The sequence below is a fragment of the Ammospiza caudacuta genome, chromosome 2 (genome assembly GCF_027887145.1).
Source record: "Ammospiza caudacuta isolate bAmmCau1 chromosome 2, bAmmCau1.pri, whole genome shotgun sequence".
Classification (NCBI taxonomy): Eukaryota; Metazoa; Chordata; class Aves; order Passeriformes; family Passerellidae; genus Ammospiza; species Ammospiza caudacuta.
This window is the reverse complement of record NC_080594.1, coordinates 89,737,535-89,749,852: the sequence shown is the minus strand read 5'-3', so window position 1 is coordinate 89,749,852 and position 12,318 is coordinate 89,737,535. Positions and strand designations below refer to the sequence as shown.

Sequence of the window (12,318 nt, the reverse complement as noted above, 5' to 3'; positions counted from 1 at the left end):
GAATATCCCCAGTGAGGGAGACTCCACACCCTCTCTGGACAATCTCTTCCAGTGCTCAGTCACCTGCACAGTGAAGAACTTCTTCCTCATTTTCAGGTGGACCTTCCTGGGCATCAGTTTCTACCCATTGTGTCTTGTTTTGCTTGGCACCAACAAGAAGGGCCTGGCTCCATCCTCTTCACACCCTCCCTTCAGATACTTGTATATATTGATGTCCCCTCTCAGCCTCTTCTCAAGGCTGAACAAGCCAAGCCTTCTCAGCCTTCCCTCATAAAGAGAGATGCTCCAGTCTCTTAATCACCTTTATTGCCCTCCTGTCTTGCTCCAGGAGCCCCGTGTCTCTCTGGCACCGAGGAGCCCAGAACTGGCCACAGCACTCCAGATGTGACCTCACCAGGGCTGAGCAGAGAGGCAGGACCACCTCCCTTGACCTGCTGCCAGTGCTCTTCCTGATGGTCCCCAGGGCACCATTGACCTTCTTGGCCCCAAAAGCACATTGCTTTCTCATGGACAGCTTGTTGTCCACCAGGACCCCCTGGTCCTTCTCTGCAGAGCTGCTTTCCAGCAGGTCAGCCCCCAGCCTGTGCTGGTGCCTGGATTTATTCTTCACAAGGTGCAGGACTCTGCATTTGCTTTCCTTGAATATCAAGTGGTTCTTCTCTGCCTGTCCCTCCAACCTGTCAAGGTCTTTCCCAAGGGCTGCACAGCACTTTGTTGTATCAGCCACTTCTCCCAGCTTTGTGTCACTAGAACTTGCTGAGGAGGCATCTGCCCCTTCAACCAAATCCTTGATGAATAAGTTACACAGCAGTGGGACCAGAATTGAACCTTGGGGGACACCACTAGTGACAGGCCTCCTGTACTTGTCAAGGAACCTATTTTAAGAATTTGGCAGGAAACCAACGCAGCACACCCCCTCCATTGTATATTACAGGCTGATCTTACAGTTTGCCCACAGGGTAGTTCTGGCATTAAAAAGGATTCCTTTCACTGGGAGGCTGTTCCACCGAGGCGTTGGAACGGGAACAGTGGTGGGAAGCATGGACTGGTGTTGGCCTCTGAGGAGTTAGAGGCTTGTGCTTCACACTGCCAGCATCCCACCACTTGTTCACGTGACTCCAGAAAGAAGTGCAGGGAAGAGCAATGCAGTCAGGATCTTGGCCTGCAGCAACCCTCTGTCCCATTGATTTAGAAAGGTCACTGTAAGCAAACAAATAATTTTATTTTCCAGGAAGACAAAATGAAAGCAGCACAAAGGAATAAGTTACTGGAACAGCAGAAAAATAAATATTTTAAAAGATACCTACTGTTGTGGCCATTAGGCATAGCATAGGCATGTACTCTGTAAGAAAAAAAGTTACATGATCAGAAATACATGAACAAAACAGAGTTCAGGAGTACAAAACAAGTGTTGATGGAGAAATATGCACCAGCAGATTTGCATTAGTAGCTTAGCACTCCAGTTTTGCTATGCTGCCTAAATCTTAGTAATAAACTTTGTGGAATATTACTCCTACACTAACATTTATTTTTAATTTTCTAAATACTTGATACTGTTTCAAATTCTGAGTCAGTTATATCTTATTTAAAGCACATAAGTTAGAGAAAGAATTTGTGTATTGTTGGTTTGTCTTTAGGTGCTGTTGTGTATTTTTCCTTTATATAAACATTTAAAATAGTAAGTGTAAGAATCACAGTGAGTCAGAACAGTCCCATGTGGAAATGAAGAGTGCTTGAGAGATTTTTTTGCTGTGCCTGTGACCCAATGGACCATTCCTTCCATGTGGGAAAATGTAGTGTCAGGAAAATAAAGTTTCCCCTGTGACTCTGAGGGGCAGTCCTGTTGTCCAGGTGAAGCTCAGTGACTTCAGAGCAGGATGTCAGATCCCATCACACGCACGGAGGACAGTGCTGTCAGTGCTCTGTGATTCCTGGGTTGTTTTGCTCAGTATACACTAACTTTAGTTAGTGCTACATTAGTCTGTGGAGTGGATGAATATTATAGGTAGGTAGATGAGATAGTTCCTTAGACATTTGGTTGTAATCCAAACTTGACCAAAACTTCTTATTACAGATCTTGTTTCAGTGCTTTTATCCCTCTGTCTTGTCTGTGTGCCCCTCTCATTGCCTGTATGAAGGAGAATATGTTAATGCCGTTGATCTGTAAACAACAGCAGTATGAAATCTTTAGCAAATGTTATGTGTGTCTGGTTCATCTCCATTTCAAGTCATATAAGTGTTGGGGTTTGGATTTGTTTGTGGTTTTTGAGGTTTTTTTTAATCATTGATTTTTTTATTTGTTTGTTTGTTTATTTGTGGGATTTGGGGTTGTTTGGTTTGTGTTTGGTTTTTTTTTCTTTTTTTTTTTTTTTTTATGTTTTGGGGTGGTGCTTGGGGATTTTTTTGGCTTGTTTTTTTATTTGATTTGTTTTCTTTCATTGGGTTTTTCCCCTGCCTCACTTTTTATTGCAGCAGGAGGAGCTCAGAGAGGGATTTTGTTTTTTCCAGCTGGAGCAGAGTGTTTCTACATTGATACCTTCATGGTTATAATGAAAGACTGCTCTAGGTGAGGCAGATGTTGGGAGGGTGTTGAAAGCACCATCAAACTCAGATAAGTGTTTACAGTCCAGACTCCTCAACAGGAAATATGTCCCCTGTTCTCGTGGGCTTCTCATGCCTGTGTAGGCAGTGTGAGAACCCCAGGTCAGGAGGAATGAACTCATCCTAGGAAACTTTGTGGTAAAGTGCCCAGCACATTTCTTGTGAAGAGGGTAAAGGTTAATTTGGGGTAAAGACCACTTGTAAGCTGTTTCAGTTTCTGCTGGTAAAGTGACAGAGGAGCCTGAGAGCCTTTGGACTTCAAACTCCCCTGTAGCAAAACTTAGCATTTTCCATGGCATTGGACTGTGTTCAGCTTGATAAAGCTGTTCTGCAAAGTGAAACAGAGGTGTGCATTTTAGTTTTTAGCCAACAGACGTGTGTTACAAATGCCCATTTCCACCTCTGGATGTGTGTATTTTTGTGCTCCTAGAAGCACTAAAGGAATAAAAATATTGTAATGACAAATGAAATTAAAACAGTATCTCATTAAAAAGAGTGCTATTTTTATTTCTGTTGTGAATACAGACAAATAGTTTTAAATTGCACAGAGAACTTAGTGGCCTAAATAGCAATTTCCTGTTAAAAGGACTCAAATATATTAAAAAGGTAAATCTGTGGGTTTAGATTATTTGAGTTTACTGAAGTTCATAGTGGGGAAGGATCAGGAAAAAATTTTGACTTACAAACTTATCTGCAACTAAATGGGATCTGTGGACAGGAAAGCAAAAGGAAAACAAGCCACTTCCTGGTGCTGAAATGCCCTTTTATCTAAATATCACTGGAAGGTTGCATTCAGGGACTTTTACATTGCACAAATACCTTTGTTACATCTTGTGTTTGTTGATTTCATTTTCTTGTGGAAGACTTGTCCCTGTTTTGCTGCGGTTACTCACTTACTCAGAATCCTCAGAGAATCCTCAGAGAGTGACAAGTAGATTCTTCAGGCCAAACTTAATATTTTTGCTTTTGTTACTCAAGGTTCTGGGAGAAGGGGATATTTAGCCAGATGGTGACGGGAACCTAGACTTAGTAAGCAGACTGAAGGGAGAGACATAGCCTCTTTGTGGGGAAATAATGTCAGTGGGAGGCAAAGCTTCATATTGGGTGCTGGCATCACTTGCATTCTTTCACCTTCCCAAGGCCTAGATCATGGAATGAATGGACTGAAACTGTTGTCAATCCATGGATCTGCAGTAGACATAGTCTGTGTTGCTGCCTCTGTGATTTTGGCTGGAAGGATCTGACTCAAGGTGCCAAATTCATGGCTTTGACTTTTCCTGTTTTGATCTGTGCGAGATTCAGGACACTGAGTTTCCCATTAAATGAGACAGAAGAGTGAAGTGCATGTCAGACTGTAAAGAAAATAGCTCTTAATTGGAGAAAGTCTTAGCAGGGTTTAGCTGGGAGCTGCTGTCCTTTGAGCTGATGCTCTGCTCTTGGGCTGCCTCTGCAGACATGAGTGATAGTTTTGATCCAGACCTTCACCTCAGACCCATGCCTGGCTAATAAAGTTCCTTGCATCATCTTTCAAACAGGTGCTGGAGGTGGGCTGCTGGAATTGCTGAAAAATTGGGTTTGAGCCAACATGTCAAATCTAGTTTCACTGCCAAAGTTTTCTATTGTTGGAGGTAATAAATAAACAATAAAACACGCCCTGCATGCTAGTTATACTAGAGATGGTGCTCTTACACAAAAGGCAGCATGTTCATAACTTACCATAATCAGGCATTTCTTCCTTTCCATTATTTTGTCCGTACTTATATGGTTAATAAAATGTTAGTTGGAAACTAGGCCATGCTGCAGATCCAAAATACTGTTTCAGCAATATTCACTTTTATGATCTTGTGTATTGTTAAAACATTTTCAATCAGAGAAAATATTTATGAAGATGTTGTTTGAAGAATGCAGTTGGCTGAAGGAGCCCTCTTGATGTTTCAAAATGGATTTTTCAGGAACAAGTACCTTAATTGTTAAGGTTCAGGGAATGGTCCTTACAGTCTGGAGAGCCTTGAGATTCTAAAACTGATTGCAATTCAGTAAGTAACCTACAACTGCTTTTTCATATTCTCTTGGAGATGATGGTAAACTTTCAGTGGTTATGGTTGTTTTTTTTAAAAGCATTAAGGAAACTGTCACACTCTCCCTTTTTGTTTATTATTCTCTTCATGTAGATATATCAGTAGCATTTAGCCTTCCATTGCTGTTGCATTTTTTGCTTTGGTATCCCTTTTTACCTGATCTAATGCCATAAGCCTAGAGCACTATGGCTGTAGAAAAGTACAGTCTCAAAGCAGACTTTGAATCAGTCAGTAATTGGAGTATCCTCTTTCTCTTGCTTATTGATGTGTGAATTGGAAAAATCCTGTTTCCTGCAGTTGTGTAAGGAGTGTCAAAAAAGTAGATGTTAGGCTGAAAAAAGGTTTATTTCATGTTTATTTCAAGGGGTAGTTTGGTAGGAGATTTTTTTCAAGAAGGGGACAGACCAAAGTACTTTGCCAAAACAGTTAGTGAGTAAGAATATTAGCTTGCAGTTGTAGAAACTAATCATCAGGGGTTTGTTCTGGGGCTGAGATGATCATCATTTTTGCTTGAGATCTTGCAAGCAGAGTGAGACCAAATGTCCCAAAGTTTCATTCCCAGAAGACACAAGGTCATGTAGCTGAGCAGGATGGCGTTTGCTTTCCAAAGCTAACTGGCAGGCCTGAGGGTAGCAGGGCAGAAGTGGCATCAGATGAAGATCCTTTTTCCAGGTCATACACTTTTGTGCTAATAGAGTGAAAAATGAATATTCACATAACAGAAGGGAGGCTTGTTCAGAAGCCTTTCCTGAACTGTGGATGTGGCCTTTACCAGTACTGGAGCTCAACAACAGCTTCTCATGTTTCTGTTGAAAACTGGGCTTACAGCAAAGCTTCATGAAGTGCAAAGCTGCACAACATCCACTGTCTGCCACAACTTGCCAACATATACTGTCTGCCATCTTAGTGAGGCCAAAGCCAAAGGCTATGTGTGGATAAATCATGCCATCTTCAGGAGAGGTTGCCTCAAAATTAATTACATCAGCCTTGGCATTGCTGACTGCTCGAGTGGTACCAGTCTTTGGAAACTATCCATTTAAGGATAGATCCCATCTATGGAAATCTCTTAATACTACCTTTCATTTGGTAAGAATGCTACTTCCTTTGGTTTTTCTCAAAAACATGACCATAAGGTTGTAATTGTTGAAGCAGTTGTTATTCAGGAGAGGGATCAGAGCACCTGCTATTTGCTTATGCATTGAGTAAAGGGAACTCACCCCTGCCTGAGCTAGCACAGCTGTAGGAGGGATCCAGTTTGCCCAGCTGCAGCAGGGCTAAGTGAGTCATCTAAATAATTTTTATAATTAGAGAGTGGTATCTCCATGGGGTGACTCATCCCACCTACCCTGGAAAAGAGTGACTTGTTCTCTGGAAGTGCCTCTCACCACTGACTGCACAGAGAACCTGAGTGGTGAGTTGAGATCATAGAAAAAGATATTATCTCACCTAAAGAACATAGGAGTTGCCTCCTATGTTCTTTAGGTGAGATAATATATTTCTGTAAGTGATAAGAGCTCGTGTTAAATTCTAAAGCAGTCTTGGGTAATTGGTAGGGCTGGTGACTAAAGCAAGAAACTAAGACTGGAATTCCTAATTTCTTTTACTGCAATATGGGATAAATGGGAGATCTTAAAAGACATAGCCTTTTAATATGAATGTATTTGAATGAGATGGTGGCATTATCAAATATAAATCTTCATTAAGCTGCAGTAAGCTTAAAAATAATTTGCTTTTACTGAATGCTCATTCCCACCTGTTTGTAGAAGCCTCCCTCACATAGTGTTTAGAGACCTGCATCCTGATCTTTTGAACTTCTGTGTTTTGACACACAATCTTCTCTCATGACAGTAACAGTTGTAACTCTTCCAAACAACAGTGTTTTGAAAGATTAGCTGTAGAAAAGCAAGCATAGTAATAAATGCTGTCTTAAAGTCAACATATCATATACATTCCTTTTCTTAATAGCACCAAGCCTTTTGGTAAACACGTTTACATATATTTCTTATAGCCGTTCTACCCACTCACCAAATGCTGACCTGAAGTCAGTTCTTCTCAGCATAAGCTTATTTATTTGTGCTCCTACTGTGGCTGGGTATTGCCATGACTAATGCTCTGTGAGGTCCAGTAGAAGATCATACAATATTTTTTATTTTCAGTAAACCTTATTGTGAACAATAGTAATCAGAAGTTACACTTGCAGGTAATCTGAGAATGGTATCTGCCCACTGGTTGTGATGTATGCAGTATAAATTTATGATGATTATTTTGTTTATTTTTTTAGATGTGGATTTAACTGATATTATGATATACAAAATCCCTCCCCACATAAGGAAAAGAGCCCTCTGTAAGTATGGTCCTTGTAAGTAATGTAAAGATGTATCATTAAATGATAAATTAATATTGCAATTTAAAGGAATAGTTGAGGTCTTAGAGAGACTTGGAAAACTACTACACTCAGTAATATTTAAGTAGAAATAGCTTCAAAACAAATTAGATACCTGACCCTCTTTTAACTTATCAATGATTGACCCTTTTTAAGGATTGCAGAGATTTAAACTGAAAAGCAGCCAGGCTCTTGAACCTAATTGCAGTCTGGCCTGTACCTTGGTGAACATGTCAATTATTCTCTAATATGTTATTCATAGATTTTGGGGGAAGGGCCTATGGCATCCTGTCTTAATCTCTGCAAGTATATTTTGTAGGTCTTTTCATCAGGCAGTTAGGTTTAATAGATTTACAGACTGTTAAACATCACATTATATAAAGAACAAACCAAGGAAAACCTATTGCTGAAAGAAAGGAAAAAAATAGGAGAATGGAAAGCCTTGGAAACTGTCAAAGAATTTTGATGGAAGTTTTATTTGAATAAATACTAGGACATTCAGTACTATTTGAGAAAGGTTGGTTATTCACTAGCTACTTAAACATTAAATATAATAAAGCTTTTTTACTGTGTGTGATCAAACCTTGGAACAACCAGGTTGGTTAGAGAGGTCTTGTCCAAAAAGACCTTGTCCAATTCTTGTCCAAAACCAACTGGACACTGTCCTGAGAAGCTTCCTTCAAGCAAAGGTGTTGGATTAGATAAACTCCAGAATTTATTCAACCTCAACTATTCAATATGCATTGAAAATCTGCCTGCTTTAATATTTGGCTGTAAGAAAGTTTATCTATAGGCAGAGTGTTGTTTTTATACACTGTCACTGAGTTTTAGGGCTTTGGGGTGGGAGGTTCAGAGATCTCAGTTTCTGCTTCTTCCATTCAAAAAAAATTTTTTTTCCTATTTGGAGTTGACTTATGCCATTTTATGTAAACCTGACTTGAATCAAATTCTTAGTTCTGAGTGGTAACAGACTGGCATATTATGTAGGCAAAGTCCAAATTTCCTCCCTAGAATGAGCTCCTCATTTAAAATCTAATTTCTAAGCTGATGAAGATGTCCAGGCTGTGTTCAGTTCAGTTGTCTTACATGCTTAACTTGCATTTGAATTTTTGGTGTCCAGTGAAGCAGTGATAATTAAGAAGCTTGAGTACCCCATAGAGAGAGAAAGATTCTTTTGAAATCCTCCAGAGGGGTATGCTGACTAATTAAATTCAGAGACTTAAGTTAAGCAGGTTGAATGCTCCTTTGGAGGCCTTCTGACAGATTTAAAGTGGTGTTTTAGAACAAAATGTAAGCTAGGTGCTTTATTTAATTAGAATGCATCTTGCTCATTTTTAGGCCCATCAACCTAAAAGGAAAAGAAATGCTCTCCCATTTTGCAGTGTGGTTCAAATGTTTTGTAGAATGAATGACAGACTGCTGGGAAGGTGTTAGTTACTTTATTAGTACTTTTCAGGTTTATTAGATTTTACTCCTTACTTGCTAAATTAATAGAGTTTGTCATAAGATTATGAAACAAATAAAAAAATTCCATAACTGCAGTGCTAGCACGGTTGATTGAAGGAACATTCACATTCAAAATCATAACCAAATTTTCTGTAGACTTTCTTTCCTACTGTAATTTTCACTTCATAGGCATTGTGAGGGGAAGGACTGTCATGGATGTCTGTAGTCCAAAAAAGTGGAGGAAAAGCACCGATACTGCCATCTGCCACATCAGCAGGCATCCCTTTTTGCTTTTTCTTTCCACCACCATCCCAGAATTTCAACCTCTCTCTGGCCCAATAGGCTTTATTTATAGTTTTCATTATCCCTTTCTCATGGCAGTAGAGCCTAGAACAGCACAGTGTGCTGACACTGACAACATTTCCTGCCCTTTTGTTCTGCACTCCACCAACCTGTTGTTCCTTTGTCATTATCCCTAGTGCTTCCTCTGCAGACAGAGGCCCCATCTGACAAATTTACTTGTGCTCCCCAGGGAGTAGAAACCGGGAAACTTCATTAAGGATGGTTTAATCACTTAGACAAAGGAGAAGAGCAGCTGGTTTGTTAACATGTCTCTCTCAAGCCCCATTCTCTTACAGAGAATGTGGTCCAATTTTCAACAATTTGCTGTAAAATTCTGCAGATGTAGAGTTCATGCAAATGGAGTTACTATGCATTGGATCTGCCTTGAGCATTTTATTTGAATGACCTGAGATGATTTTATGGCAGTAGATTTGCTGCTGTTGAAAATAACAGTACCTGATAGTGACCTAAAATTTTGGTGTATGTTTTTGCTTCCTCTGTTGCTTAGCATGGTAATGTTAGACGACTAGCAATTGGATACAACCTGCTGCACTCTGCTACGCTGTGAGACAAACATCATTAAAGCCAAGCAGCCAGGAGAGAAGGGCTCTTCATGAGAAAATGACAGCAAGAGAACACAGCCCCCGCCATGGGGCCAAGTCCCGCACTGTGCAGAGGGCCTCCACCATTGATGTCACCTCTGACATGGTTGGCCTTTCTCTGACAGGTTTGTACCTTCCTGGCAGCTACTGCTCTGTTGCTGCTTCTTCCAGAATCTGCCTTGTGCTAATGTTAGTGTTTTTCTTTTAATTGCTCGAAGATTTAGATCTGTCTGGTTATCTGGAAGTAATGAGGTAAAGGAATTATGGTAAAAAATTCTAAAAATCTTGAATTTGCTACTTTTAAAATAGACAAAACATTGAAATCAGAGGGGGATTAAAAAAATTAAGTTAGATTTTTTGTAGTTATGTTTGTCACTCAAAAATAAGCAGTGGGGAGAAAATAAAATAATGTCATGGTCTAGGAAGATTCTTGGCAACCTCCTTGTTTTACATTGTATAAAATTTTCAAGAGAGTTCAGGGATCTGAGGCTTGTCTCTCTTATCTTTTATGGTTATTAAATTAGGATTCTAACCCTCAGAGGCTTACTTTCATTAGTGAGAGAGACAGGTACTTTTAAATTTTGTCCTATTAACTACCACAGATTTAATAATTTGGAGTTAGTAGTGGCTCAGGCTTTAATCCTGTTGTTTTCTATTGAGATTAAGCATTTACTATTCCCATATTGCATATAATCTTGTATAAGTTTACATATTTTAATATGTTTTATAAACTGAGATCATCCCAGATTTTCCAAATAATTATTAGATACCAAGGATTACCAGATAAATGTTTTAGATACCAGTCATGGCTCACTGAATTAAAGAAAAATATTTTTGTATAAAATGTATTTTCTTTCTCTGTGTGATTGCAACTTCAGGAAAGAATTCACAGGGCAGTGATGTGAATTGTCTAATCTTGTGGTAATTTTTCTGTTTTACAGGAAACATTCAGGATCCAGATGAGCCAATTTTAGAGTTCAGTTTAGGTAGGCTTAGTGATTTTCATGCTAGTTTTGATAATGTGTGCTGTTGAATATGTATGAGGTTTTGTAAGTGTTGATTTTGAAGTGCATTTCATATAGTAAAGTTTGCAATTTTGCTCTGATTTTTATGGAGATGGGGTACAGCTTTTGTCCTGCTTGTACAGTATCTTTTGATAAGCAGCCAGCAGTTTCATTTTGTGGAGTTTCTAAAAGTCTGTAACTAAAATACCAGTCTTACAAAATTTTAATGTTTACTATGTGATGATGATGATGATGATTATTATTATTATTTGTTTACTTTGTTTATGTGAAGATGCAGTGAAACTCCCTTCACTGTCAGTTAATCAGCAGTTCAGGTCTTCAAGCAAACTAGAGATTTGCTGGAAACACCATTTTAGGGCAGAATGGTTTCTAAGAATTGCGAATTACACCTAACTTCTTTCCTGGGGTTTTTGCTGTCAATTGATAATGCAAGATGCAGAAGTGACCTGAATTGTGAGATGGTTGAATTTGGACAAGAAGCTTGTGCATTGACTTACCTCACTTGAAGAATGAATGAATAATATTTTCTTGCTGAAAATTCAGTCCACATTTTCAACTGCAGGATGTTTTTCTTGGCTTTATAGTGGACTTTTATTTGAAAGGTTATCCTCTTAACAGTAGGCTAATGAAAAAATAGAAAATTTTCTCAGTTGTGTGTAATTGTGTTATAAATAATAATCTTAACAAGCATTCTCAGAATTGAATGAGGTATTTCAGTTATTTTCAGATAAATAAAAATATCTAGAATTACAAAGCTGTTTAGCTAAATTTCAGCATTTACTTCATGCACATAGCTGAAACTGAGTTGGACCACACTGTAGCTACCTGTATCTAGACAGATGGAATTTCACTCTGAAATTTAATGTTATTGTGTAGAGTGACTCGTGGAAATTTTTGGAAATTGTTTCCTACTCACCATAGTCCTTTTCCCAGCAGTTAAACTCACAGTAACATTTTAGAGGAAATAAATTGCTGTCATCTTGCAATTGCAAGCTGGTTTTCCTCAGCAGTGCTGCTTGATCAATGTTCAGGCGCTTCTGTTGGTTGTCCCTGGGCAAATGCCATTTGATAATGGGCTTAATGGAGCGTGACTTGGAATCAAATGCAGCCAGGTCATGAGATTCCCAGGGGAAAAGCTGCAGGTGGGCTCTTAGGATGAGCTTGCCAAGGGGTGGATAGGCATGTATTAGAAGAGAACAAGTTTAAATTGCGGCTCCAGAGCTTGGAGCCAGGCTGAGCTGGTTGCATGTTTACTGTTTGCGTGCACAAAGGTGAGTGATGTCTGCTTTTATAGTGTGGTGATAGAATGAATATGAAGCCCTTTGTGGTTTGATTGCTCAGGGTGTATAATGTGGTTTTATAAAAATGTAGAGTCTTACAGCACCTTGAAAAAGATCCTGAATCTAAATGTATTTATCTGTTGCATACCTAAGCTTGCAGTGAGCTGCTAACTCCATCGCTAGATCGAAAACCAAATAGTTTTGTAGCAGTGAGTGTAACTACGCCTCCCCAGGCATTCTGGACGAAGCATGCACAGACTGAAATTATTGAGGTGAGTGCTCAGATACTTCTAGATTAGATTTAAAATCAAAGCTAACACAGGAATCATTTCTTTCCTAACAAATATAATCTTGCATTAACTTTTGCCTTTTTTGTTTATGATTACAGGGAACAAGTAATCCTATCTTTCTAAGCAGCATTGCCTTTTTCCAAGACTCTCTTATCAATCAAATGACACAAATCAAACTCTCCGTGTATGACGTCAAAGATAGATCTCAGGGAACAGTAAGTTTGCTTTATTCTGTTGCCTGCCCAGTCAGTGGAGCAAGGAAGTGAGAGGC

The 12,318-nt window shown here is 39.2% G+C and overlaps 1 protein-coding gene across 4 annotated transcripts in view; it reads left to right on the top strand.

Moving 5' to 3' along the window:
• The window catches only part of INPP4A (inositol polyphosphate-4-phosphatase type I A), a 71,015-nt gene that overhangs the window by 16,015 nt on the left and 42,682 nt on the right, over positions 1-12,318 (top strand). For all 4 annotated transcript variants that reach the window (XM_058800569.1, XM_058800568.1, XM_058800571.1 and 1 more), the window contains exons 2-6: positions 6,961-7,023; positions 9,359-9,577; positions 10,394-10,438; positions 11,911-12,029; positions 12,146-12,262. In XM_058800569.1, the coding sequence (XP_058656552.1) occupies positions 9,472-9,577; positions 10,394-10,438; positions 11,911-12,029; positions 12,146-12,262 (387 nt within the window). In that variant the 5' untranslated portion in view covers positions 6,961-7,023; positions 9,359-9,471. The remainder of the gene's footprint in view (positions 1-6,960; positions 7,024-9,358; positions 9,578-10,393; positions 10,439-11,910; positions 12,030-12,145; positions 12,263-12,318) is intronic.